General features: G+C 38.7%; 3 protein-coding genes across 4 annotated transcripts; 2 read left to right on the top strand and 1 right to left on the bottom strand.

Annotated features, from left to right (window-relative positions):
- Positions 1 to 1815: 1815 nt before the first annotated feature.
- On the top strand, positions 1816 to 10861 carry LOC103976545 (fatty acid amide hydrolase). 2 transcript variants are annotated; one of them, XM_009391785.3, is made up of 20 exons: positions 1816 to 2043; positions 2129 to 2238; positions 2300 to 2360; positions 2430 to 2617; positions 2694 to 2823; positions 3774 to 3851; positions 3944 to 4091; positions 4579 to 4691; positions 6808 to 6883; positions 6982 to 7053; positions 7137 to 7188; positions 7318 to 7389; positions 7579 to 7659; positions 7861 to 7964; positions 8061 to 8153; positions 8900 to 8968; positions 9269 to 9333; positions 9495 to 9556; positions 9642 to 9737; positions 10552 to 10861. In XM_009391785.3, the coding sequence occupies exons 1-20, from the start codon at positions 1944 to 1946 to the stop codon at positions 10618 to 10620; spliced, it is 1839 nt and encodes a 612-aa protein (XP_009390060.2). In that variant the 5' UTR covers positions 1816 to 1943; the 3' UTR covers positions 10621 to 10861. The 2 variants fall into 2 exon arrangements, with proteins under 2 accessions (XP_009390060.2, XP_009390061.2); XM_009391786.3 differs by lacking the exon at positions 9642 to 9737.
- Positions 10862 to 18157: 7296 nt separating this feature from the next.
- On the top strand, positions 18158 to 19268 carry LOC103976544 (mannose-specific lectin 2-like). Its single transcript, XM_009391784.3, has one exon. The coding sequence runs from the start codon at positions 18176 to 18178 to the stop codon at positions 19067 to 19069; it is 894 nt and encodes a 297-aa protein (XP_009390059.2). The 5' UTR covers positions 18158 to 18175; the 3' UTR covers positions 19070 to 19268.
- Positions 18223 to 25630, bottom strand: LOC135610105 (O-fucosyltransferase 10-like). Its single transcript, XM_065104157.1, has 10 exons — positions 24876 to 25630; positions 24218 to 24293; positions 22914 to 22981; positions 22700 to 22788; positions 21871 to 22068; positions 21147 to 21351; positions 20900 to 21067; positions 20215 to 20382; positions 19939 to 20129; positions 18223 to 19851 (listed from the first exon to the last, which is right to left on the bottom strand). Exons 1-10 carry the CDS (start codon positions 25188 to 25190, stop codon positions 19668 to 19670), a joined length of 1662 nt encoding a protein of 553 aa, XP_064960229.1. The 5' UTR covers positions 25191 to 25630; the 3' UTR covers positions 18223 to 19667.
- Positions 25631 to 27169: the final 1539 nt, after the last annotated feature.

Here is a 27169-nt window from a genome sequence, read left to right as displayed (position 1 = left end):
CGTCAATCAACATTTTGACACATTAATTTTAATTTATTGAATTATGTCACATCACATCAGCTACCAAAATCACACGAAACCTACTAAACAATGCTTGCTTTATCTTCCTAGTACATAAAAGGGAATATTCTCTCATTAAACTGATAATATATAGCAACTCTCTCAACTTGCTTTAAACATCTAAATTAGAGCATTTCTTTGATCCCAACGAGAAATCAAAACTTGTTTGAGCGTAGTTCTTTATATTAATGAGATAAGGGATATGAAATATGATGATTATTATTATTATTATTATTTACGTTTGAGATAAATTTTTCTACGAAATAGTTTACTACTTGGAAAAAAAAGGAGGCCGATCGGATCAATTTCGTCACGTCGGATTGATAATGAAGATTGATCATAAGTTCAAAATACAAAAAAAAAAAAAAAAAATGTTTAAATCATTAAAGTGTGAGATGAATGTGGAACCAATCAGTTGGGAGATTAACATCAATGCAATGCTCATCTCCGACATTGCCATTACAATTCGACATCTCTCATAAGCAAACAGCAGAGATTAGAAATCTCTCTGCCTCATTGAAAGTGATATGCTTCAGCAACCATTAATTGAGTCTCCAAATCTAAAGATGAGCCCTCGTCGGTTGGTTGAGCATTAAAAGTACAACATTAATATTCATGATGTGCCATCTTCAACTCCGTCATCAATCTTGTGATTAGGCGATATGATGGATTAGATACTCAATCTGATACGATAAATAACTACATCATTAACTCAAAATATTTAAGTCGACAATAATCGATTTAACAAGTTAGCTCCATATTTATCATTCATCATAAGTGGAGAACAATTCGACTAATATGGCATCGTCCTATTGCTCGCTCATTTTGAACTGATGTGGTATATTAAATAATTATAATTTGGTCTAGTGTGATAATTGACCACACTACTGATCCAAAAATAATTAAGTCGATAATAGTAGACTCGTTTAACCATTAATATCAATAAAATAATATTTAACTTACGATGATACGATGTAAAGTCAAGCAAGTGATCTAATCTAGTTCGACGAGTTGACAAGGTAGATCAAATCCCTTCACGCCTTGACTCGATGTGATAATTGGCTAAACTACTAGACTAGACTACTTGAATCCAACTCGATTCTTCTTATAATATATCTCTAGCCTTATTTACTTGTACCTTTGTTGCAACTTGATCTGAGATATAATTGATGTATCAATCACATAAATAAATCGAAGCTACTGATCCAAAATGTTTAAGCTCAAATTAATGATAATAGATTCATATAATCCTACAAATCAATCTCAAATATCCTCTCACATCTATGCTGATCGACCGATGTATTAACCACACAAATCAATTATCAATATTTGTATCGATAATACATCAATTATCTATACAATAATTGATGTATTAATCATATAAATCGGAACTACCGATCCGAAACGTTTAAGCTAAAATGAATGGTCGTAGATTCATCGAATCCTACAAATCAATCTACGTGAAACTAACGGAAGTGTCACGTGCACATCGACCCGGTGATGGTGACTTCGTGTGAGGCGAAACGGCACGGCCCAAAGCATGGTCACAAGAAACAGGACCACGTCTTGCTTCCATCCTTCTTTCTCTCTCTCTCTCTCTCGCTTTGCACCCACCTATTACTCTTCTTCTTTCTCTTTGTTTTCCTTTCATTACTCTCTCTCTCTCTCTCTCTCTCTCTCTTTTTCTTTGCTTGGCATCCTCTGTTTCTTCAGCTACTATTCTCTCGCCAACTCCGCCCCCAAACGCCTCTCTCTCTCTCTCTGTCTCTCTCTCCCCCCCTCCGTTTCTATATATATATACACACGCACAAACACTCCAAAGAAAAAACAGAGGAGCAGGTGGCTGTCGTCGTCTTCGACGAGTTCACATCGGTGTGAAGGCCATGGGACTCTTCAGGGACGCCGGGAAAGCGTACAAGCCTGCCCCCGAGGTGGACCTCGGCGCCCACAGCGACGAGTTCTACCTGCATGCCAACGTCAAAGGTAACCACTGCTCTGCTCCACTTCTGGGAACGTCCTCATGAGATGTCGTAGTGATCGGAGCTTGTTGGCCTCCCCCGAATCGCAGCTCCTCGTGTGGCGGGGCTTCTCGTCAAGATCTTCGTGTGGATTCTCGAGTCGCCCATCCTCGGATCGATCGTTCTCTACATACTGAAGAAGGACAACCTCATACAGAGGGTATGCTTTGTTGCCCATTCTCTTCCTCTCCCTCTCCCTCTGATGGCTCGTCTTCTTGCAGCTCGTCTCGGTCGCGGAGATCCAGGAGCCGCCACTGTTCACTGCCACCCATAGCAACGAAGGTTTGGATCGCTTCTCGAACTACAATTGTTCGGTCGGATGTAATGATTCGTGCTCTTTCTCCCTCTCAGATATCTCAGAACAGAGTGTTACTCCCATAAAGCCCAATCTGTCGCCTGCCGAACGAGTTCAGGAAGCTGCAAGCTGCCTTCCTCCATGCTTGGATTCTTCCTTCACCGACTCGGCTTCCCAATTCAAGCGCTGGACGATTCGGGACTTCTTCAGAGCTTACAAATCAGGAGAGACGACTCCTCTTGAGGTGTGCCATTTGCTCTTGGAATCGACTCCAAACGCAGAAGAACGCTTGCTCGGATCTCACGACCACATATCTACAGGTGGCGAGGAGGTTTCTCGCTGCGGCGAAGGAGACAGAGGATCCCAAACTCCACATGGCCTTCTTCATCAGCTACAGCCACGAAGACATTCTCAGGCAGGCAGAGGAATCATCACGGAGGTATCACAGAGGTTGGTAGCCATCACTGCAACCTTGGTTTCCCTCATTTGTGTCATCATCTCACATCTGGGGTAGTCACCTCAGTTCAGAATGAGCTCTCTCAGCTGACCTTCTTGTCCGACAGAGTTAGCTTGTGGTTGACTTCCAACAAGGTCAACTGAGCTAGCATGAAATTGACATTCACTGTTGTAGGTGAATCATGCGCCGATCATTCTGAGGTTCTTCTGGTAAAAACCAAGTCAATTCTTGTTAACCAAACCATATGCTTCTTTTATTTTCTTTTCTAATTTTTTTTTTCATTAGATTAAAATTTACATAAGCATTAAAAAAAAAAGAGACCTCTATGTATGATATAAAGGTAAGACTACGTTTGTACACTAATTTTGTCCTTTTGGTTAAAATTCATGTTGGTCATTCAAAAAAAAAAAAAAAAAAGGAAGAAAGAAATCAAAGTTAATTTGAGAAAACTCGATTAAATATGGGGAGTGAATTTAATGGCCATTTGGTACAATGTACATTAAAAGCAGCAAAAAATAATTAATATGACGCTGTAAACATGTAGAGTGACGCCTCTTTTCTACCTAACTTGTCCTATGGGTAGGTGAGGGGTTATTTGAGAGTCACCATGAAGTCGGCCCTCTCTGCCTCCTTCGGGCAATTGAGGCGAGTAAAATTTATTAGGTAATAATATGTATCTCTAAAAAATAGAGATTCTTATATCCCTCTAAACATGTATTTTATATCATTGCAATTGATCTTCCTGAACTACTACTACTACTCCTCCAAGTCAAACTTGTGGTGGAAATTTTTTATTTACACATGAAGCTAAAAATTATATGTTAATTTTAACTATTATTAGAAATAATAAATCTTCAATTTTTGAATGAGAAAAAAAATATATAACGTAATGACCTGATCGAGGAACAGATCAGCTATAATAGTGGTTTTGATGTTTTATCAGGCACCCCAATTTCCATGATGGATGGAGTATTGGTTGCGATCAAGGACGAGATCGATTGCATGCCTTATCCTACTACCGGTAGCATATCTTAAAAGAGTGTTTTGAAGGACTTACCGCTGTACACGGTCGGAGATGGTGTTCCTGTGACTTTGGATGGTGGGTTGTTTCAGGAGGAACGAGGTGGCTGCACAAGGTGAGGCCGTGTATCGAGGATGCGAGCTGCGTCAAGCAACTGCGGTCTTGTGGTGCGATCCTCGTGGGGAAGACCAACATGCACGAGCTCGGCGCCGGCGCCAGTGGCATCAATCCTCACTATGGGTAGGCAAAAAACACTTTTTGCCTTTTGTTGCTCGAAGCAACCTCAGTATGCCTGAATAAGATAAAATGAACTGTGTTAGATCACTAATTAGTTAAAAAAAACAAAAACAAAAGTTCTGGAGTGATTGGAACTCTAAATGTTGCCCAGTCCCATAACAAAAGAATTTCTGCTGCAAATGTTCCTGAAAACATAGATAAGTACTTGGAAGCACAAAGAATATTTATTCTTTGGAACTCAAAACGTTGCCCGATCCCACAAGAAAAAGTATAAATAAACACTTGGTAGCACAAAGAATATTAATTCTTAATCAGAGGCTTCTATTCTTGGAATAACTTGCATCACATTTGCAGAATTTGAGTAATTTTGTAGTTATTCTGAAAGGGGAGAAATGAAAAGTTTGTATGTCCTTCTACGCATGAAAACTTGTCATTAATAAATATGGTCGGAGCAGTTAATTGAAAGAGCTAACTTGAAGCTGTTCTACAGGGCAACAAGGAATCCTTACGACATCAACAAGATATCTGGAGGTTCATCAAGTGGATCTGCTGCAGCAGTGTGTGCTGGGCTGTGTCCAGTTGCACTTGGTGTCGATGGCGGAGGTAAGCACTTGACCTGGTTGGCAATGAATCATTTGAATGAGAGATTTGAACTCACTAATAACAACAATTTTAACAAAAAAATTTGCTTTTTTGACTAAATAGTTTGGACATGATATTTCTCTGTTAGATAGCAAATAAACTCACAAATCCATGTCTGCGATATATTTCTAGAACATACAAATCATGGTACATGAAGAGCAAGATAATTCATCGGAAACAGTTTAGAGTGAGATCCTACAGAGATGCTCTCAAAGACGACAGTCAAAACTCAAGTATGCTACAACATTACTTGCAAAATCGTGTAGGTTCACAGTCTCAATCTTGAGTAACAAATAATACACCAATTTCCAAACAAAAAGTTAATAATGTTGTCATGGCCATGCCATTTGTATATCCCATTTACACAAAGTCTGGAATTAAAAAAAAAAGACATTGATTAATGGCTCTTCCATTTCTCAATAAATTCATATATATCATACCCCAGAACCCGGGGATAGATTGAACCCACAGAAAATATCAACGATCCAAGTCAACTCAAGTCTGACCAGGTTCTCTGATATAAGCTTCATTTATATCTCAGGTATAGACAAATTAATATGCTTTACGAACTTGTTACAAATATATCAAAATAGTGTGGAAGCAATAGACATCAAACATGGATAGTAAAGTGTCATATCAACATGAATATGAGCATGTAATAAAACTTACAAAGCCTAGAAAAAAAATATAGAAGATGGTTGGCAAGTTTCCGTAAGTACAATGCTGTGTCCAGAAGAAATTTGAGCCAACTATAGTATATTTCTCCACAAGCTCCTTTTTCCAAGTACTTAATTTTTTTTTCTAACACAAACGACTAAATTTTACTTATTATAGTGCAAAGACACAATTTACTTTAGAGCGAACCAAAAAATCTAGTTCTAAAGGCCAATCTCCTTCCACATAGATGTAACCCTTTTGGTTCTGGCATAAGCAGCCAGTGAATTAGCTATCCCATTTCCTTCTCAGATTAGATAAGTAATTTTGAAGCCCAAAAAACAATGCAAGAGGAAGGACATGTTTTGAATAATGTTCAAAATTCTCTTGTACTTTATCTTATTCCTGTCCTGAGCTTCTCTCTTTAGCATCCTAACACTATAAACAACATACTTCGGGTCAATAAAATGAACTGATGATGGGCAAAACCGCAAAAGTGTCAATGTGATGGCATTCTAGATACATAATATTCATAATTAGATATAATAAAAGAATTTCAATTTTGATGATTTCAAACAAATGGATTACATTTTCCAAATTACCCAAATCTGGAATAATTAGTGCAATCAGAAGTAACCGGATGGCAAAAGATAAAATCGAAGGAATAATTGATACTAATAAGAAATTAGCATGTTTACTGAGGTTCACGATTGAGAACCTGATGGAAAGGTTTGATCAGTTATTGAGAATTGGAAAAATAGCTACTAAGCCATCAACCAGTTTGATTCATGCTCCAATTAGATTGAATCAGACATTAAGATGGCACCTGGAGTTCATTAATTAGATATGAGGGCGAATAGGAGTGAATCTAGCACATCAAATTGCATCTGATTGGTCAAACTATAGTCCAGATCGCAAGTCTAACTGACAACTGAGTTCTTCTGCCAAGCGGGTCAAGAAGTCCCAACCCAGAGGACACGACTCTAAGAGCAGCTGCCTGACCATTCCATTTGATATGGACAGACTAGGAACCGTGGATACAAAAGCCTTCTGCGGCTTGAGAATCAGCAGTCTCGATCCAGAGCTATTACTTGTATATGGTTCCTTCATCTGGTATAAACTCGACCAAAGTATTTTCTTACAAGTTAGCATTAAAAGTGGCTCAGGTGGATCAGGACATTGTGCTTAAATCCATGTAACTAATGTTTGGTATTGTTGGTGCTGTCTGGTGTCCTGTTTGCCTTCATATATATTTCATGTCTGTTGACATGATATTTTGAGTCAATGTCTCCTTTTTACAATAAAAAGAACACTTTAACGGGCCAGCATCTGCTCTTTTATGTTGTCTCTACTCATTTTCACATTACAACTTTTCTGAAATGAATTGGTGGTTGTCTTTTCACCTGAAAAAAAAATTGTCCAGGGTCTGTGAGAATGCCTGCTGCACTATGTGGTGTTGTTGGATTCAAGCCAACTTCTGGTCGGTTATCAAATTCTGGGTAAACCACCAATCTTGGGAAAGAAATTCTTTTCATATCCAGTCTAGGACTAACTCGATTTGTTGCAGCTATAACATGCATTTATATAACCATTTCAGGATACTCCCACTAAATTGGACAGTCGGAATGCCGGGGATATTAGCAGCAACTGTTGAAGATGCACTTATAACGTAAGTTATCTAAAATATCATCATGTGTACTTTTTTTACGTGATCCACCTGAATCTAACTTAATATGGCTTTTGTTAATTCAGTTATGCAGCTATTTGTGATCATCTTCCATTTAGTCAACCAACATTTTTACAGGTGTGAAGGTCATAACCACATTTCATTCATCCACATATTTATCTTGTATATATTATCCATAAAAGTAACCAATTTGTTTGGCAATTGGGATAGACAAACTTGTAACTCCTTTTTCCTTGTGATTTTCAGCCCTCATTGAACTTTCCTCTGCTTGACTCCATGCAGTCAATCACCAACATCAAATTAGCCAAATATGGCAAGGTTAGCACCAAATTACCATATTTGCTGGATCTAGAATTATTGTGCATCTTTTCACATGAATTTGGTACACTTAGTATTGCAGCTAGATAACTTCCTCTCATCTTCTTTGAGGGGAAAAATAGTTAAAGTTCTTGTTATACTGAATTCTCAAACATTGACACTAACTAATTCTTTGTTTGGACTAAGCAGTGGTTTAATGACAGCACAATTGACATTAGAAACTGTTGTGACCAAACTCTAAAGATGCTATCCCAGCATTATGGATGGAAGGTATAGAATTTACTTATGTAATTTGATTTAGGATACTGGTTCATAATTTCTGCAAAATTTCCAAGATTAAAAATCTCAAAGTTTTTCTTTTTCATGCAGAATATGGAGATGTTGAGAATTATACTAACAAGTTATTATTGATTACTCATATTTGTATGATAGTTTCATTAGTTTAACTAAGCTTTAACACATACTTGTTAGATTGTTGATGTCACCGTACCTGAGATAGAAGAGATGCGCCTGGCTCACTACATAACAATTGGATCCGAATGCACTGCTTCATTGGCTCCACATCTTTCAAAACTGTAAGCAGAGTCCTGCACACATCATTTAATAAGTTGTTACAGGCTTATGTTCAAATAATAATTAAAAGCTGATGTAATGTCTTTGCTTTAAGCTAGTGATTATGCAGAAATAGGGTGGGATGCAAGAGTAGCACTTTCTGTTTATGGTTCATTCAGTAGCAGAGACTATTTGAATGCACAAAGAATCAGGTAAGTTGCTTCAAAGTCCATGGAAGAGTTAGAGGGAAGATTCATTGTTTATTTAATTTTTAATACATTTATTTGTGACTTTCAATTTCAATATCACAACTATTAAGCAAAAGTGATACCTCAATTCCAGTTACCCAATGAATTAAAGACACTGCCAAAAAAGTAGCATGCTTAAAGTCTCTGTACCTTTTGTTTCAAAATACATTTATAAGATGAATACTATAGAAAGCTAGAAAATATTCTCTAAAATGAGAAACTAAAATAAGCATAAAAGTATACTTATAGTTTGCATTGGTTAACAATATTAAGCAGGGATATCAAAACAAACATATCTGGATAACAACCAAATTCAGTCTATTAGCATTTTTGCTACAACAATCTAATACTTTATGCGGGTACACTAACAACTGTAGCAATTGCAGACATAAGAAGTAATATGTATCAAGAGCAAATCTAGATAACCACACAATTCAGTACTATGACAGACCTTTTATGATCTTTGCCATATAAAGTTCTGCAACATAATTCTTTGTCAAGAAGCACAATATCTTATTTGTGTTTAGAGTTCATGAACTACCCTAAATTAGTTAAGTGAACTTTTAGGATTGATATGTCAATCAATGTATGACATTAGCTTTATATTGTCACTTATTTTCACTATTAAGTTCGTCAAAGCAGATAGCTTTCTAATTCTGATTATTTGTTTCCATTGCATGTCTGAAATGTTATTCTCTATGTATTTCCAGGAACCGTCAGATGTACTTCCACAAAGAAATTTTCAAAAGGGCAGATGTGATTGTCACACCTACGACAGGGTAACCTACTTCAACTTTCAACATTGGCAAAGTTTGGATATCAAGATGCTGATTTAGGTTTTGGATACATTGGAACTTTTCATTTGGGATTCAGATTGTAACATCTTTTTCAGTTCATTTATATCGTACATCTTTGAGGTTCATTTATATCGTATATCAAACTAATATATTAGCGTATTACCAGTTTAACTTTACATGAAATTTCTGATACAATTTTGTAGTGAGCAAGCTCTTTCCTTGACTGTTCCTCAGTGTGTTTTGTCTTCACACCAAGTGCTTTTTTTTTTCTCATTCCTACAGTGTAACTGCATACCCATTACTAAGTGATGCTGCGGACACTGGAGAACTAGATTACATAAATGGAGGTTAGCAATACCTTCATTTGAATAATTTTCCTTTTTCTCTTTGCTGCATATTCACAAGAAGCTAAGAAATGTATTATGCAAAACTAAGCTCTGTTTCCCAAGAAAAAAAGAGATCTTTAGTAGTTGCAGATGCTAATGATGTCTTTGTATATTTGTTCTAGCTGCACTTGTCAGGTTCTCGATAGCAGGAAACTTCCTTGGATTGCCTGCAGTTACCCTTCTGGTACAATAAGTTTCAACTCTTTTATACATTAATTGTTTTCTTTTTCTTTTTCTTTGCTATAGAATTTATCTTCGTTATTTCTAAGGTTGGTTATGACAAGGGAGGCTTACCAATCGGCCTTCAATTTATTGGGAGACCATGGTCAGAAGCAACATTACTCCATCTTGCATTCGCGATGCAGGTAGCCAAGAATATTAAAATGTCCGAAAAAAAATTATTATCTGAATTCATGGATACAGCAAAAAGAAACTGGGTGTGCTAAATATTTATTAAAATATAAGGTTCTTCATAATCTTTTTCCTGTTCTTTGATAAAATTAGTCATGTACACAGACTAATGAAACCTATGTAGTTAAACCATTTTATACTATTTATATGGTCATGGATTTATCCTGATCTGTATATCCAGAAATTATCACAATCATGAAACCTATGTAGCAAAAATACAATAGTGCTTCTTTTTTCACAATCATAAAATTAGTCAAGTAACCAGAAATTATCACAATCATGAAAGTTTTAGCGTGCTTGAAAAGTTACCCTTTCATTACAAAATAGTTTAATAAATCAGGTGATTTGCATAGGCTAAAACATAATATTTTATGAAGCATTATTGTATTTTCTTTCTTAAAATAGGTGATATTGTATTTTTGCATTGTCCTTTCCAGTGTGAGTTCCTCTGCAGAGAAATGTTCTCATTCAATGTAGCATAGATAACTTCTAGTTTACTTTCTAGAAATAATTTTTACTACCATTAGCCGAGAAAGTAATTGCATGTATTCTGAATGCTAATTGCCACTGATATTATTATTATTACTTTTCAAGGTACAAATTTCTTGTCTCAGTGATACCTACTTCTAAATTTTAATTATGCTAGTTGCGTCTTCATTTTCTCAACTAATTGCCTGTTAGCAAGCTATTCCGAGCTCTTTTTTCACATTTTGGGAGTTTCCTGAAATTTACTGGAAGGAGTTCACTCACTGGTTTCTTTGGTGGCAGACGCTATGCATTAAAAGCTACAAAAGGCCAAAGGTGTTTTATGATCTCCTCAAGAAAGAACAAGCATAGCAGATCAATTTTTTTTGCTTCCAAAAGAAAGTTGAAGCTGTGCAAGTACTAGCATATATAGGATATTTAATCGAAGCAGAATTAACCTCAATTGCCAGAAGAATCAACTCGAAGGACTACCTTATAGAAGGTCTTATACTTGGCATATGCAATGCTACCTTTGCAAATGTATCTAGCAATAGAGGGAAATATTGTATGTTACAGACTTCATTCAAATATATCAGTAAGTAAATTTCACTAATGCCATTTTGTTTGGTAATGTTTTCACATTCATTAGGAACTGTTACTTTCCTTGTTCACCTTCAGATGTATGGCAATGAATTTCAAGAAAATCCACTTAGAAATTCTTAGAACATCCCTCTATTTTAATCTTAAACAAAAATTATCTTAATTGATGGAAGTTGTTGGTTCAATATGCATGACACCAGCCTTCAAAATGTCAAATAACATGCAGAAACTAATGCATTCACCCAAATGTTCAAATGCAACAGCAAATTAATGATATGACAACCCCATGTAGAGTTATGGACATCAACAGATAGAGTGTTACGCCATAATTGGAGACTTAAAAAGGGCATTGGCTGAGCACATAAAGGATGCTCAAGTCCACTCTGATGCTAAAGAGATCATTGAGCTTGTCAAACAAAAATCCGACCCTCCTTGGCACCTGAAGTTGCCAATTCAGGATATTCTGAATCTTTCTTTGAAAGCAAATGTAATTTGTTTTCACTATTTTCCCAGAGAGGAAAATTTCTTAGCAGATACACTTGCTAACCATGGCAGGCGATCTCAGAATATCTCCATATGGGGAGCTGAAGCTCCCAATTTTGTCTCTTGCTAATTTTGAACCTCTGTAATGGGAGGCTAATGAAATGGTTTTCCCTTTTCTCTTTACAAAATCAATGATATGACAGGTAACAGAAAAATAAATGCAGAGAAAGAACATTGATAACATGCAATGTAAAGACTTGCATCCCAAACCTATCTTAACATCTGAAAGATTGAAACAACATAATATCAGTGGAAATGAAATGGAAAACACAAACAAGCAATTGCAGTTAGCTTGATATCATTTGAACTTCCTAGTTAAGATTCAAAGTTATCAATAGCAAGATTGCAAGTTGATTGGCCAGACCAACGACATTGACAGAAAGGAATTACCCCAAACCATCATGTCAGGATGGACAACTCCACTAGCATGGAATTGCCCCAAACCAAACTGAATGCACCATTACGGAGGGCACCAAGTCAATTCATGAAACCTAAATGCCATTGCTTATCGTAAAAGCATTAGGCATCCATTTACCTATCGAAGCGACGCCTTGGTGAAACCATTTGATCTCCTCTGACGAGTAGCCAGCCAGAAGGTCCAGATCAAACAGACCTAGGGTTTCCAGCTAAAACGCCTCCTCCTCCTCCTACTTCTCCTCCCCGTCAATCCTCTCATCCACTTTTGCCTGATTCCGCAAGTGGCCGCCGCCATCGTCGTCGCTAGAGGAGATGGCGCGGAGACCACGTAACAGTGACGAACTCCACGGGGATCGAAACGGAAGTAATCGGATCGGATCGAAACGCGATCATTTAACGCGATGCATCCAAGCGTAGTAATCGGATCGGATCGAAACGCGATCATTTAACCCGTTTATACAATAGATAATATTTTATATTATGTCACGAATATAAACGGGAGTATTGGCTATATATTGCATAATGTATCTTTCAAGAGTTCGAGAATAACATAAATCTGAAAATTCTCATGGGTAAAGTTATTATTTGTAGTTATTTAGTAATTAATTTAAAATTTATAAAATATATAAATTATGTAAAATATTATTAATATTTTGATATAGGTATAATGATATAAGTATATTTGGAGCACCACTTCGATCAACTGCATTATAGAAAGATAGGTTATGGATTCAATACGTGAATGTCATGGTATTGGATATTTTATGCATGTATTAAATTTTATATCAGTAGAAAGTCTTGGTCATCAGAGAGGCCGTGTACTACTAAGAAGGATTCTAAGTATAATTACTAGTGAGTCTCATAGGGGTTTGTTGATCATATAAAGGTATAATCAAAGCGATTAGAGAGTTAAACTACTTTATAGCTCATAATTACTTAAAAAAGCTCGATAAGTCAAAGGATAAGGTAGAGTGAACAAACGTTACTATCAATGATACAAAGGAGAATAGAATCGACATAAGCCTTGCAACATGATAATGTAGGCCTTACATGAGAGTTGTAATCTATCTTTCTATTGATCAAGGGAAACTCGTCAAAAAATAGAAAGGAGTTAAAGCATGTGGTCAAAAGGGGTGAGGAAGCAATAATGAGTCCAAAAGGACTTAGCTACTTAATACTAAACGTTGATTAGGATAGAGGTGGACTTGAAGGAGTGTCATAGTGCTACCAAGGCGGATCTACCGATCGCTATAAAAAGGGTGTAAATTGTTGAAAAGAATAAAAGATAAAAAGAATTATTGAAGAAGTGAAAAGGCTTTATTGAATAAGCTTTAGCTCGAATACATTAACATGTCCCTCTCCTATTTATACAGATTAGGAAGAAGGATTTTCTTTAACAAAATAGAGGGCCCCCGCAAGATGGTGCTCTTGTCAAGGATACCAATCTTGAATCGATGCAAACAGTTTACAAGCCAAAGGCTTCGTGAGTAGGGCAAGAGCATATCGTTGCTGTTGTTGTTGCGACGGTGACGGTGACGGCTGCGACGGCGACGACGACGGTTGCAGCAAAAGAGAAAGCTGCAGTAGAGGTGTAGTAGAAGAGTGCAACGATTTGGTGGAGAAACCTGGTCGATGTAAGCAATGCCAGTGAAAAGAAGGTCGTATGGAGGAGAAGAGGGAAGAAGCGGGCAGGGGTTAGAGAGGCAATCTTCGATGGCCGTGGAGCCTCGCTCGTCTCACCTGCTCTGACACCATGTTGAAAAGAATAAAAGATAAAAAAATTATTGAAGAAGCTTTATTGAAGAAGTGAAGAAGTTTTATTGAAAAAGTGAAGAAGCTTTATTGTAGAAGTTTTAGCTCGAATACATTAACATGTCACTCTCCTATTTATACAGATTAGAAGAGATGATTTTCTTTAATAGAATAGAGGATTTCCCTCAACAAGTGTGGAACTTCCATGGAGTCATAGATCTCTTACTTTTATAGAAGGAGAGTGCATGGTTATGAAAGGAGGCTGATGCGGTAAAAAATACAAATACAAACTCAAGGTACCGAGACAAAACAGAATGACAAAGGGTAGGGAATTATGTAAGATCGGTATCGATAAGCTTCTCATCAAGATAGCTAAAAGTGAGAGATTTGAGATCGATACATATTTGACTAAGGAATGAAGTAAATAATATACGGTGTTATACCCTTTCTACTCAAATAAGTAGGTGATAAAAATGATAGAGAAGATGGTATAACCCCATATGCAACCAAAATTATCGGAGACTTGCTCCTAAGTTGGGATAAAATTTTACTCTTTTCAAGGAAAACTTCATACATTCTAGAAGTTCGATGGTAATGAGGAGATGAATTGTAGTAGCTAACTTAATGCAGGGAGTGTAAATACTTCAAGTGCTTTAGAAGTGTGTAAAGAGTAGATGAAGGGTAGTAGTAACAAGCTTGATGCATAAAGTACAACCATTGAAGAGACGGGTGAGATCAAGTAACCTTTGTTGTTTCAACTCTTAAGAGAATAGTAAAATCGAGTACCTCAATTATTTTATTTGTCTAATAAAGAAGCTACACATGTTCAAAGACTATTCGAAGAAACTTAATGGAAGACAACAATTGTCAAATTCTTATTAATGGTAATCGATTCTATCGAAAGTATATTGTCTAATTCATTTCTCAACATAGTGTTAATCGAAAGTGAAAGTAATGCGAACCTGGAGGTGATTACTAAATATAATATGAATCAATTGACAAATTTTATAGAGAAAATATATAAAAACTTTAAAGTCTATGAGACGATGCTTCTTAAAGCTCCAACAAGCATCCCTTAGTTCAAGTGGCACATGACGTTTAAGAAACTGACACAACAAGATCTTTTCCTTCATCTAAGGGATTCGTAAGAATAAACAAATGTCAACACAACTTGATCGATCCTACACCAGGGTCAGAGTTATTGGTGAGTTGAAGTAGTGTTAGTGGATCAAAATTTAACTAATCAAAAACAACAATAGAGAGAAGCTATGAGCTAAGAGGCATGTTACAACTATAGTAAAAGATTGAAGATTTAGCGAAAGTGAGGTGATGCATCGTTCGCAAAGTCATCCACAAGGACATCGAAGGAATATGTGAGGGAGAATATTATGGATAAATTTATACAAATTATGTTTGATGTAATATTTGTATATGTTCGTGTCTTTCGATTTTATTCACATTTTGCACAACATATAGAGGGCTTGCAGTAGGATTAACAATCCCATGTTAATTAGCTTTTGTAGCATTTTAAACCTACAAACGAAGGTTGTATGCGGTCATCGTACTTAGATAAAATTATCATAAAATATGTCATTTAGATAGTCATTTTAAGATTTTTTTTCTAGCTATATAGAGTAGTGCAGTATTACTCAGCACAACATCTTAAAGTTACCCAAGTAGCACATGTCCGGATGGGCCAATGAGATAGTATTTAGGGTTGGTTTGTTATCTTATTTCTATAGTAGCGTCACGTAAGTACTTAGACTTTTAATCATTGTGGATCACTTTCGACCATTTATCGTATGACTGTTCAAAGCTTACGAAATCTATATTTGTAATTTATATTACCTATCAAGTATTTGCTAAAATATTTACTTGTGGAATCCTAAGCTAAATACTTTCTTTAATCCATTTTCTCTTTTACAAATCTTTAAGATACTATAAGAGATTTTGTATGGATGGACAAAATAGCCAACACCTAGGTGCTAGGTAGTAGATACTTTAGCATCGACATCTCACCACCACCCAATCAATATCAAGTGCCCCCGAGCTAGTAAATTGTTATCTTACCTCGAATTCAATATATCACCAACTTTATACTGAACGCGTAGAGGTTATGACACCATAAACCCATTATAAAAAGACTTTCAAGTAATATTATTAAAGTTGAACTTATCTAGTGTCAACAAGGGATTAATTCTAATATTTACTTGCGAATCAACTCACATATAACACCGAAGATGTTTCGTAAGACATTTTTATCATGATGTCACTTAAATATAAGCCAATCGATAGATACAAGCAAATAATAGTAATAATAATTTTTGTAAAACCCTTCTCTTCTTATTTCATTGTACAAGATCACACCTTAGACGATCGACCACGCATATCTTACACAAATAACCTTATACTTCATGGTAGCAAAGTTACACTACAAACACCCAGCTGCATACACAGGCGTATGTGTATAATCCTACATGAATACATGCATGCATACATTGACACGTCGTGAGGACGAACTCATCGATGAAGACAACATGCACGCAGAGAAGAGCTTCTTAACGTAGACACTCATGCTACTGCCACTGGCTTGGGATCTAGGTCGAACCAAGCCCCCCATGGCTTGGGTGGGTAGATCATGAGCCTGCCGTCGTAGCGTAGGGCGTAGAGGTGGCCGGGATCGTCGTAGTGCCCGGCGATCGCGCCTGTGCCATAGAGCCGCTGGATCCTACCGTCGGGGTGCTGAGCCCTGAGCACCAGCTCGCCCATGGGGCTCAAGAACATCTGGCACTCGATCACAGGAAGATTGGGGAGGGCCGTGTTGGTCGTCCATGTCGCTTCGCCACTCCCCACGTCCACGATGCTGAGGTTGCAGGTGCTGTCGAGGCGCAGCGTGTAGTTCGCGTAGCTGAGCACGTCGCCGGGCAAGACCACCTTGGGGCCGGACATGACCGCGCCGCCCAGCCCCACGTCGCGGTCGTCGAGGAGCCGGTGTCCGTCTGAGCGCGGCGCCACCGCGTGCGGGAGCGCCGGGAGGCACAGCTCCTTGGGCGTGCAGAAAATCGCCGGGCCGTAGACGTAGGTGTCGCCCTGGACGCCTGCCAGAACGTAGTAGCCGGAGCGGGTGGCTTCGGGCTTGAACTTCCTCGGCTCGACCTCGCCAGCGGGGAGGAGCTGGGAGGTGCCGTTGTAGTTCATCCAGAGCTGGCAACCCCTCGCGCCGGGGAAACCCGAATGAAGGTAGTAGTACTTCTTTGCACGCTTCGGCCAATATTGGATGCTGCAGTTGGTTCCCAAGTAGAAGCCGAAGTCGCCGAGGCTACGCGGAGCCAAGAGGTACTGTCCTGGCTCGTTGAACAACGCGTCCACGGAGACCACCGGGCGAAGGAGAAGGCAGAAGGCGAAACAGTAGAGGAGGGGAAGGAACAAGATAGATGCCATTGACATGCAGTGTACTGGCAGTGGTTTTTTGGTGTTCTTGGTTGCAACCGTGCTGGTCACTCATGACAGCTTTATACATGAATGACTCGCAAAAATGATCCAAGAGGGTAAACAAAGATGAAAAGGAGAGACCTAAGAACTGTGATGTAGTGATGACAGAGTTCAATTACTCCTGTAAACCATGTCTGCATCCATGCTGCACGGTAATATTATTCATGTCCCATGTAGGCGTAGCTTTTTATGGATTAAGCATCTGAGAACAAGCGACCTTCGATCAATAATCGAATCACACATACGATAACTATTATCTTGCATCATATCGAACGTACAGCACTGTCATCTAATGCCATGTCGCCACATCTTTGTCCGGTTTAACGAGCACATACTATAGCAAACACAAAAGCTAATCATCATCTTGTCTCAGATTGCCCGGCTGCATATATATTGTACACATATCATCATCGAATAGTGCTCTTGTTCATGATGTTTCGAAGTAAAAGCCATGGAAGCTAGGGAGGTCGTACATGAAGTTAGAATCCAAGAACTACGAGGATATGGCATCGACATTGTCTGCATGCGTGTGGAAGGAAAGATAGGATAGGGAGATTCCTAATTAGCAATAGATCGTATCAGTTTGTCCCTCATCTACGTATTTTACATGGTTTAAGCATCTGTCATGAAATGTCACACATACGGGAGTACTACTGGGTTGCATCAAAGTGTTCGCACAACACTATGGTCAGTACGTGAGCAATTTAATGCTATATGTCGCCACCTTTTTGTCCAAGTTTAATGATCACACAACGTAATGAACACTCGAGGTTGAGAAGTCGTACGTGCTATTTGCTTACCCATGCAAACAACAACCTATCTGACAATCGGACCGGTCAAAATTAGATTGATGTATGTGGCAACAATTGAGGAGGCTCGTACAAATGTACACGTCAGACGCAGAAAACTTGATGCCACATGCTGACAAGGCTTCCGATCATGCAAACTCTGCGTAGGGTAAGCTCTATATTGCGTTCCATCTTGTCGTCTCAACCGTCCGTTTGATTCGATGATGAAGAGAGGATGAAATCAACGGGCCTCGATGGACCCTGTGTGGTCACGTTACCCTAACGAGGCTATATATAGAGAGTAAGGCATCGAGGGAGTGAGCAAGCGAGCTTTTATGGCAGCTGCTCCCGGGCGTACGATGAACTCCTTTCTGCTCCTCTACCTCTTCTTCTTCTTCTTCTTCTTCTTCTCCCTCGAGACCCTGACAGTTCTCGCTGACGACGACGTTGCTCTCTTCTCTCACCTCGAGTCCAGCATCCTCAAGCAGGGCGACAGCCTGGCCAACAATGGCTCCACCTTGACCTTGCAGGTCGACTGTGACCTTGTCCTGAGGGACACCAACAACATGATCATATGGAACTCCGGCAGCGTCGCCCGAGCCATCGACTGCATATTTTGGATCAACAGGTACGGCGTGGCCGTCGTCAGCGACACCGAAGGCATTCCCTTGTGGACAACCGGCAGCCCGGCGCGTCGGGGGAGCTACGCCCTCCTCCTCCGCCCCGACGGCACGCTCCGCATCTACGGCCCCTCGCTGTGGAGCTTCAAATCCATAGCCAACAGCAGCGGCAGCGACGGCACGGTCTCCAACCACCGGCTAGCGTCATCGTCCTTTGACAGCTCGGGCTACATCATGTACTCGTCGGACGACTTCATCTACAGGCCCACCGGCGGGGCGCTGCTTAAGAACGGCAACTACACCTTGGTGCTGGAGACTACGTGCACCATGCACATCCGCGGGGCCAGCGAGGTGGAAGCCGCATCCTCCAGGGAGGAGCGACGGGGTCTGCAGGCCACTGCTCCCACCTGCAAGGCGCAACTGTCGTCCGACGGGGAACTGACCGCCTACAGGCTGCTCTTCCCCGAGGAGGGTAGCCTTCAAGACGTGTGGCTACGAACCTGGGGATCCGACTTCACAAAAAAGACGCCGGAGTCTATCGCCGCCCTCGTCGACGGCGGCTCCGCCGGGGAGCTTCTCATATACCCCATGAAGCAGACGCTGGCATGAGACCCCTGAACCAGCTGCATGCATGCGTGCATGCTTGTATACGTATAGCTGCGCGCTTGTCGTTCATCGTCTTCTTCCTCTGTGTTCGGTGTGCTGTAATCTGCTGCTATGTCGGCTGTTCTCCTGCAGGTGACATAAACAACAGGAGGAGGCCAATTCTGTGTCAGTAACTACTTAAACTATGTGCTTCATTATGTTACATTGCTAAATTGCTGCACTGAATTCGTACCATATAATCTTATTTCTCTATCTATAATTCTTTCCCCGAAAAAGAGGAAGAAATTTCAATTGCATACAAAGATTGATTCCAAAATGCACTTTATTCACAGGAAAAATAGGTCACCAAAATATTCATTTTGTTGGCTCCCATGTCCATCAATCAAACAAAAACAGAAAAAAAAAAAAAAAAGATAAAACAAATTGCAAATGCATAGAAAAATCACTCATTATCCTCCAATATATCATATCTACATGAGAGGCAAAGTCATGCAACCACATCCTGCTGCAAAAACCAAGCAGGTGCTGTCTCAGATGAAGGTGTTCAACACAAAAAAAGGGTTCTCCTTCAAGTTCCAAGGTGGAGAGATGAACACTGCAGTCAGCCAACTCCATGGTGGTGCTGATATCTCTTGAACAATGTTGAGTTGGCTTGATGATCATGGAGACATGCACAATCTGGTGAAGGGAAGGAGTAGACTGACTGACTGCTCTTCCTGAGCACCATCCCCTTCCTTTCACTCTCATCAAGCATCACCTCCAATTGTCCTCTGAAAGCCTTCCAACTGCAGTGAATCGAACATCAATGGTTCACATTCATGGACTTCAGCAATCACTAGCAAGAAGAACAGGAATACACGATGCAGGAGCACCTGATGTTGGTGTCCTGAAACAACACGGCTAGCTTTGGCTTGTTTGGCTTGATGGTCTTGGCATGGCCGCCATAGAGAAAGCGCCGGTGGCCCATCATGAAGTGTGGGAAATTGCCACCTTGAGTGGTCACGAACACTTCACTGTGAAGGCAAACAGAGTAGTCGAGAGCAGCCATTCTTGACGAGTAGTTCTGCATCGGAATTTTGTGCTACGATTATCGCAGTTCAATTGGGAATGACACCGTATAAGGAAGGCATTAGAAGCCTTTAATGTACCTGAAATGGAGCAAGCTCCTCAGAAGTAGCAAGAGATTCTTTTGTTTGAAGGAGAGGAAATAGTTGGAGTAGAGGAGCCAAATGTGTTTCCTCCTTGTAGAGTTTCCCAGATGCCAAATAAATAGGAGTGTCATTGCTGAAACCCATACCCCTTAACATCATCCCCGCCTATCCTGACAGGGGAGAAGACAACTAGTTATAGATCTTAGTAGCATGTAAGTTTCAGCAGGCAACAGATTGATCAGAGTTTTCAGGGTAAATTATAATGTTTTGGGACAGATCGGGGTAGATCTAAATCTAACAATAACAATTACATGAAAAATATCCTGGAAATGCATATTAAGGAAGAAATCTTATTCGTGTGCCGAATGAAACATCAAGATAAGATTTTATGACCTCTTGAAACCTGCTATATCGGCTTCAGCCCTACCAAAAAATTAAAGCAAAACAGTAAAGTACTCATTTAAGTGTCATCGAGCACACATAAGCAAAAATGATTATGTATGCGTAGCTTTGTAAGTTATATACAACAATCAAAAGGAGTTGCATATTTGTCATGGAGTATCATGATCTAGAATGATTATGTTTTAAAAACTTTTTAAAATTTTACCTCCAAAAAAACTTGAACCGAAGATGATTATGTCACCAAATCGAAACAGTCGAGATATATAGCTTTGTGAGGTACCTCCAAAGGTGTCAAGGGGCATTTTCCTTGCATTCGGTTTCGGTCTGGTCTCAAACAATGACCTCGGAGTTTAAACTTCTCCTTCCAACCTCTTTGGCGAGCAGAATCCATTTCTACTTTTTCGGACATCCCTCCATCATAAATGCAGCATGAAAAGGCCACCATGTCCTGCAATTGAAGGAACATGGAATAAAATCACCGACTAGCTTAACACATAGAATGACCTCACTGGTTCAGAATTCGATACCTCCTCGAAGCGAAGGTGGATTGAGACATACTTCCCACCAGACAATGAGCTCTTCTCAACCATACGGCTGGCCAACTTCTTTGCCATTGCTGCTATTGGGAGAGAAAACCTTAGTGCCTTGTAATTAGCTAAACACCGAAGTCTCTGCATATCTGATGGAACTTCATTTGACAGTCTATTTGCGAATGGACTTATGCGAATAACCCTGCAAAATCCTTGAGACATCAGTTTATATTATGTGTACTATGAAAAAAATATACATAATCGCTGTGTCATAAGATCCTGAAGGTCTCCTTTATACAATACCAAAATAAACCAGACAGCTTGAATGTGGCACTAACAGGATAGACTTATAAAATCTTGCCACAAGCACAAGAATTACACTGAAGATGGCACTGACAGAAACCAGAAACTCGCAGTTTCCTTGTGGAATGTCAACAAGCCTTCTACTTGCATGTAGTCTAATATACAGCACGAAATCAATCATAAGTTCAAAACATGGTTTGGTTTTTCCTGAAATATGGATTTTTTCTGCTGATGCCTCCTTAATGAACAAGAAATTATCATTTTCCTTGTTTTATATATAAGATAATTTTATCAATATAAAACATTGATGGAGTTACTACTTGACTACGCACATTAAAAGGAGAACACCCAATGGAGGCAAAGTTCACAGCAAAAAAGAAAACTATACTCTAGATAAGGCAGAAGCAGTGAAACATACCCATGCTCCCGTAACAACGGTACTGCAACATCAGAATAATAACTGCTTGATGCCCAAGCTTTTACTTTCAAGTTTGGTACATTGCTGATATCGTAACCAAATCTTTCCATAACCATCTCAGGTATATCCCTCACTACTGTCACATGGCCTTCAAGCATGTTTATAAAATGATCTTCGTCGTAGATATCTTTGAATTCACTGTAAAGAGGATAAGAAAATCTTCTAATTTATTTCAGAGGTTGAACATCATGAACAAGCATCTTCAATTATACAAGTTCCAGAATCAAAATCACATCCTAATATGGAACGAATTAAACTCCAGAAGAGTCTTTCCAGAAAGCAGTAGACACTGAATTACATATACATACAACTCATTATCATCTAATCTAGACAAGTAAAATCAATTTTTTTAGCAGATATTTAATAATCTTCAAATGACAATTTCCAATGACAATATCTCAAAATCACTTGTCTGTTTTACATTTCTGTAAATATGGTTCCAGCCACCCAAACCTATTAGATGCAGAAAAATGGACCTATCCAAGTAGATATTCAAGAGATTGGTCACAAGTACTTTCTTCGATATGACCATAAACTAACTCATAACAGTACACACAAAGTGAATCGAAATTAACATCTCTAACAAACTACAGTATGGCAACAGAGAACAAAGACAGTACTGCATGCATAAAGGGCAACAGAAGATTACTTCTGAAAGAAAATAAGTAGAAAATTGTCAACTTATTTAGATCAAGTAAACCAATGACACAGCAGAGAATGCTTCTTGTCTCACATTGAAGGCTTAAGCAAAGACTATCTGTTTACTTGCCTTGGATCCATCCAGATGTTGTGAAGATGGAAGTTTGGGATCACGAGGACAGCATTAAGAAGCCCAGCCAGTGCGACCGCATTACAAATCTGACATCCAGAAGTCATATATTAAGTATTAACCAGAAGATGAGATGTATTTGCAGAGCAAGGCAGATGAAACCTCAACATTCCTCTACTTTGTATAGCTAACGGCATTAAGATGAACTAAATACCGAGGAACGTTGCTGATTAAGACCACCATTTGCATCAACTATCAGGTAACCAAATGGTTCAGTTGATCCTGTAGATTAAAAGTAAAAATTAGTGCATCATAAAAGAAAATTTTCTCAACAAAGCTTGTGAACAAATATAATCTTGATTCTTGATTTTATGTGTATTTTGTGTTCAGATAATTTTGTATAAAGCAATTGCATTTCATGCTATTATTAATATATGGAATGGTGCTTCTCATGGAAATTGAAATGCATGCAACATGACAAGTTGGAAATACCTTATGGACTACAAGGTCTTGGTTACAGAGTAGGTTCTTCCTCAAAAATAAGACCTATTTGTTGTCATATAGCCGTCCTAGGTCAAATGCTTCAACATGATTTTTCATCACTCTGGTCATATTTGTCCTTTCAATCATAACTCCATCACTCAAAGAAATCAAAAGATAAGCTAAACATTTGTTTAGGAAATCATCCACATAACAATAAAAGAACACATTTAACATACTATGTCAGATGACTCTTTATCCTAAATGTTGCAGAAAAAGATAATACTTTAGGATATCTGCAGGTTTCATTAAGAAAAAGCTGAAAAATTGTAGAGCACATAATCCCTATGAAGATCACAATGTCCATCACTTTTTTCAGTTTCTTGACGTAGTGATATGAATTTTGAATGGTTTAGAAAAAGGTAAGAAATTGTATGCACTGTGAATTGGAATTATTTTTACTTTGATTATGTCATGATTATCACATAATTTTGTAAGGTGGAATAATGGGATGCATGACCTTAAAAATTTTATCAAATTCCAATGGCACATTTTTCCCAAGAAAGGAATTTCTAAGCCTGTTGAGTTAATCAACAAAAATTAGGCACTTATAGAACTTCAACCCACCATCAGTATGGATAAAACCAATGATTTTGTATGGTGATCTATATAAGTACATACGTTGGAAGTAATGAAGAATGCGAAGAAGACTATTCAAAGAATGGAGTGTATCCTTTTTTTTCGAGGAAAAAAACCATGAAGGTATGTTGTTTATCAACACATCTGGAACATAGTCAAGATCAAGGATGGGGAGGAACCCTCAAATTCAAGATTTGTAACCCTGCTGTGGCAACAGGACCAATTAAAGTCATATCAATAATCATTTCAGCAAGGAAGTCAAACAGAGTCCATAAACAAGCAAAACCAACAACTCGGATTTGATTTATATACCGAACACTTATCATCAATTATCTACCAATCTTTTCGTGGTTTAGTCAAACATATAGCGGACGAAACCATCTCTGATCAGGCACGTACCGGGGTGTTCCGTTTTATGATTTGTGCAATCCTTCCACTGTTTCAGTTTCCTTCTACTTGTCCAGATTGTGTTCAGCTACAAATGAATAACCACTTGTTCTTAGTCAACCATGATGATATATTTAAGGAAAATACATTCATAAAAGAACAAACTTATTTTGGCAAGTCAATGGACCATCACAAAGCAACAGCATAGAATCAAACCATTAAGTGCTGAACATGCAAAAATAAAGGAATTGGCGTGCAGGACATGTTCTTTAAATTATGTTAGTCAACAGAGACACAAAATATAAAATGGTGGTTCAATTAATCCCTCCTGTTAATGTGATGGGTATAAGCTGCAGGAAATGGTCTCAACAAAAACAAAGATAAGTTGGCTTTTGGACTTCAGACACGTCCACATCAAGCAATACTACCTTTTCATGATGCATAATGATGATATCTGAAACATGGATGCCACTATCTCCTACATGCAATCATGAGGAAAGGGTGTGGTAAACTAAGAGCAGCTGTAACATGAACTAATTTCCTCTGCTGCTCTGCAACATGGAAGGAGAGAAGCCAAAGAAATTACAGGGGGTAGCAATACATGAACAGGATCGCATTAAAGATGACACGGTGACCCTAGTACTGATCAAAGAGAGGAGACGATGCTCACCTGCACAGTGGAGGAATTGACCGACAGCAGGTCCGGCAAGAGCTTCTCGAAGAGCTCCTTGCTCCGGTACACCGACCCGGGGAGAGGGGCGGGCGGCGGCGCCACGGCCGAGAAGACGGAGGTGCAGTACAGTAACCCAAGACCGTAGGAGAGGAGCACGGAGAAGAGGAGGAAGGGGGAGCGGAGCCGGCGAAGGGCCTCGGCAGCCTTGGGGTTCTCGGGGAGGTCGTACCAGGGCCTGCCTCGCGACGCACGGCGGCAATGCCCCTGCGGCGGCCTGGTGGGAAGGTCTTGGACGTGGGTCTTGGCCTTCATGGCTCCGGAGCTGGGTTCAGGCCATTGTACGAAGAGTTAAGAGGAGGTGGTGGTTGAGAGACAGGAGGAGGAGAAGATCACTCCAAGAAAGCGATGAGAGAGACTCTGGTGAGCTTTTAAAAGAGATGAAGAGGACAAAATGAGGTTGTTCAAAGTACAAAGCTTTTGTCTGGGCTCTCTCCCTCTCCACTTCTAAGCAAAGAGGAGAGAGAAAGGTATCGAGGATGGGATGAGGTTCTTGGTGTTGAGAGAAAGAAGAAGAAGAAGAAGAAGAAGAAGAAGAAGAAGAAGAAGAAGCTTCAATAGAGAGAAGATGGTGAATTTTGAAGAGAGATAATGATGGGATGAGGTTGTTCAACTTCAAACTACAAAGCCTGGCTTTGGATGAGTTTGTTTGGGCTCTCCTTCTTCACCTCCGAATAAAGAGAGAGAGAGAGAGAGAGAGAGGATTCAAAGCCTTTGACTCCTCCAAGTACAGGGGAAGATTTAAGCAAAAATCTTTCTGTGAGTGGGTCAAGCCATGGAGATGACATTGTAGGATCTTTTCTCTAACTACATTGGTATTTGCATATATTAATGATAGGATATAAGATTATATTTTTCTATATTTAATAATAATTATAACAAGATAGGAAACTTCAGATGTAAATTGAGATGATAGATGATATCATGGCATTTCTTCCTTGTGGTGATCCCATTTCACTACATTGCACATCTCTTAGAATTAAAATTATTAGCTCAACATCAACCCTTAATTGCTTTTCTTGGGATTCTCATAATTATCTGAACATTAATTAGAGATGATGATTGGAATAGATGAAGTGCTTCAAGCAGTGTCAACTTCCATTAGTAGCTCAGAGAACAGTGCATTGAAGAGTGTCATACACCAGTTAGGTGTAGCATCCATGCATGCTTACCCCCCCCCCCCCCCCCCACATCTGACACCTCCATTCAACCCACACATTTAGAAATGGCAGATAAAGCTGAGCCAGCAGAACCCCACAAGAGCTCAGAGGCTGTGAATTCCAAGGTTGCCATGAGCTGTTTGAAGGATTGCATCTCACTGAGTTGGAGCTCAACAGAAGTAAGTAACTTCTCTTCTGCAATGTAAATAGCATAATGAGTGTCACAACTATGTCCAATAACATAATTGATTCATTACTTTGTTAGACCTTAATCACATCATAAAAAGATTTCAAGTCAATTTAATGATGGTATATCCACTCTATTCCTATGAACTAATCCATTGTTTTATATGTGTTGTATGAACATACTGAACATCTAAGTTCATAATAATATACTCTTCTTTTTATTGTTCGATAATTGGTGAGAAAAAAAATCGTTAATGTTTTGATCAGTCAAATGTAGTTTAGCCTCATATGCATAAAATTTTCTGAGATACCTTCGAGATAAAGGCATCAATCTTCCGATGTGTCATATGCACAAAGATCAAGATCGAATGAAGTTTTCTAATTGAATTGATTGAAAGCTAAAGTTACTAATCTAAAATATATTAGTATCAATATGAGTTGTCAAAAAATGTAAGCTTCATTCTTTTTATTGTGTTAAAGATGAACTTTTATATTTAATCATAAATAAATAAATAAAATATTATATAGAATATTCTACGAAGAGATAGTTGTAATCATTTCCAATAATTTCTCCTTGACCTCTTGTTCACATGAGTGACAAAACAAAGGAAGGACAATCCATAATCGTCTATTTTGAACCTTTGCTTATATCGATGAATAGATAAGTGGTGATCTTTGTTTTTTTCTTCCATCATAGATACCATATCATGATTACTTATCGTGTTACCAGACGATGTATTCTCAATCAATAATATATGATTAATATGTAGTTTAGTTATTTAATTATATTTATATATTTTTTAAATAAATAAATATACATATATATATATATATATTAGAATTCATATCATTTTAAAATTATTTTTATTTATTTTCCATTAAAAAGGA

This window comes from Musa acuminata, chromosome BXJ1-2 (assembly GCF_036884655.1).
Source record: "Musa acuminata AAA Group cultivar baxijiao chromosome BXJ1-2, Cavendish_Baxijiao_AAA, whole genome shotgun sequence".
Classification (NCBI taxonomy): Eukaryota; Viridiplantae; Streptophyta; class Magnoliopsida; order Zingiberales; family Musaceae; genus Musa; species Musa acuminata.
Note: the sequence above shows the minus strand (reverse complement) of the source record. Positions and strands in the feature narration are given on the sequence as shown.

Excerpts from the sequence above, each read along its gene's own strand:
- LOC103976545 (XM_009391785.3), top strand. The coding sequence starts at position 1,944 with ATGGGACTCTTCAGGGACGCCGGGAAAGCGTACAAGCCTGCCCCCGAG. Across the intron at positions 2,361-2,429 it reads TGCCACCCATAGCAACGAAG|ATATCTCAGAACAGAGTGTT; the intron begins GTTTGGATCGCT and ends TCTCCCTCTCAG. Across the intron at positions 9,557-9,641 it reads TGCCTGCAGTTACCCTTCTG|GTTGGTTATGACAAGGGAGG; the intron begins GTACAATAAGTT and ends GTTATTTCTAAG.
- LOC103976544 (XM_009391784.3), top strand. The coding sequence starts at position 18,176 with ATGGCAGCTGCTCCCGGGCGTACGATGAACTCCTTTCTGCTCCTCTAC.
- LOC135610105 (XM_065104157.1), bottom strand. The coding sequence starts at position 25,190 with ATGAAGGCCAAGACCCACGTCCAAGACCTTCCCACCAGGCCGCCGCAG. Across the intron at positions 24,294-24,875 it reads TCAATTCCTCCACTGTGCAG|CTGAACACAATCTGGACAAG; the intron begins GTGAGCATCGTC and ends ATTCATTTGTAG. Across the intron at positions 21,352-21,870 it reads CCGTTGTTACGGGAGCATGG|GGTTATTCGCATAAGTCCAT; the intron begins GTATGTTTCACT and ends AGGATTTTGCAG.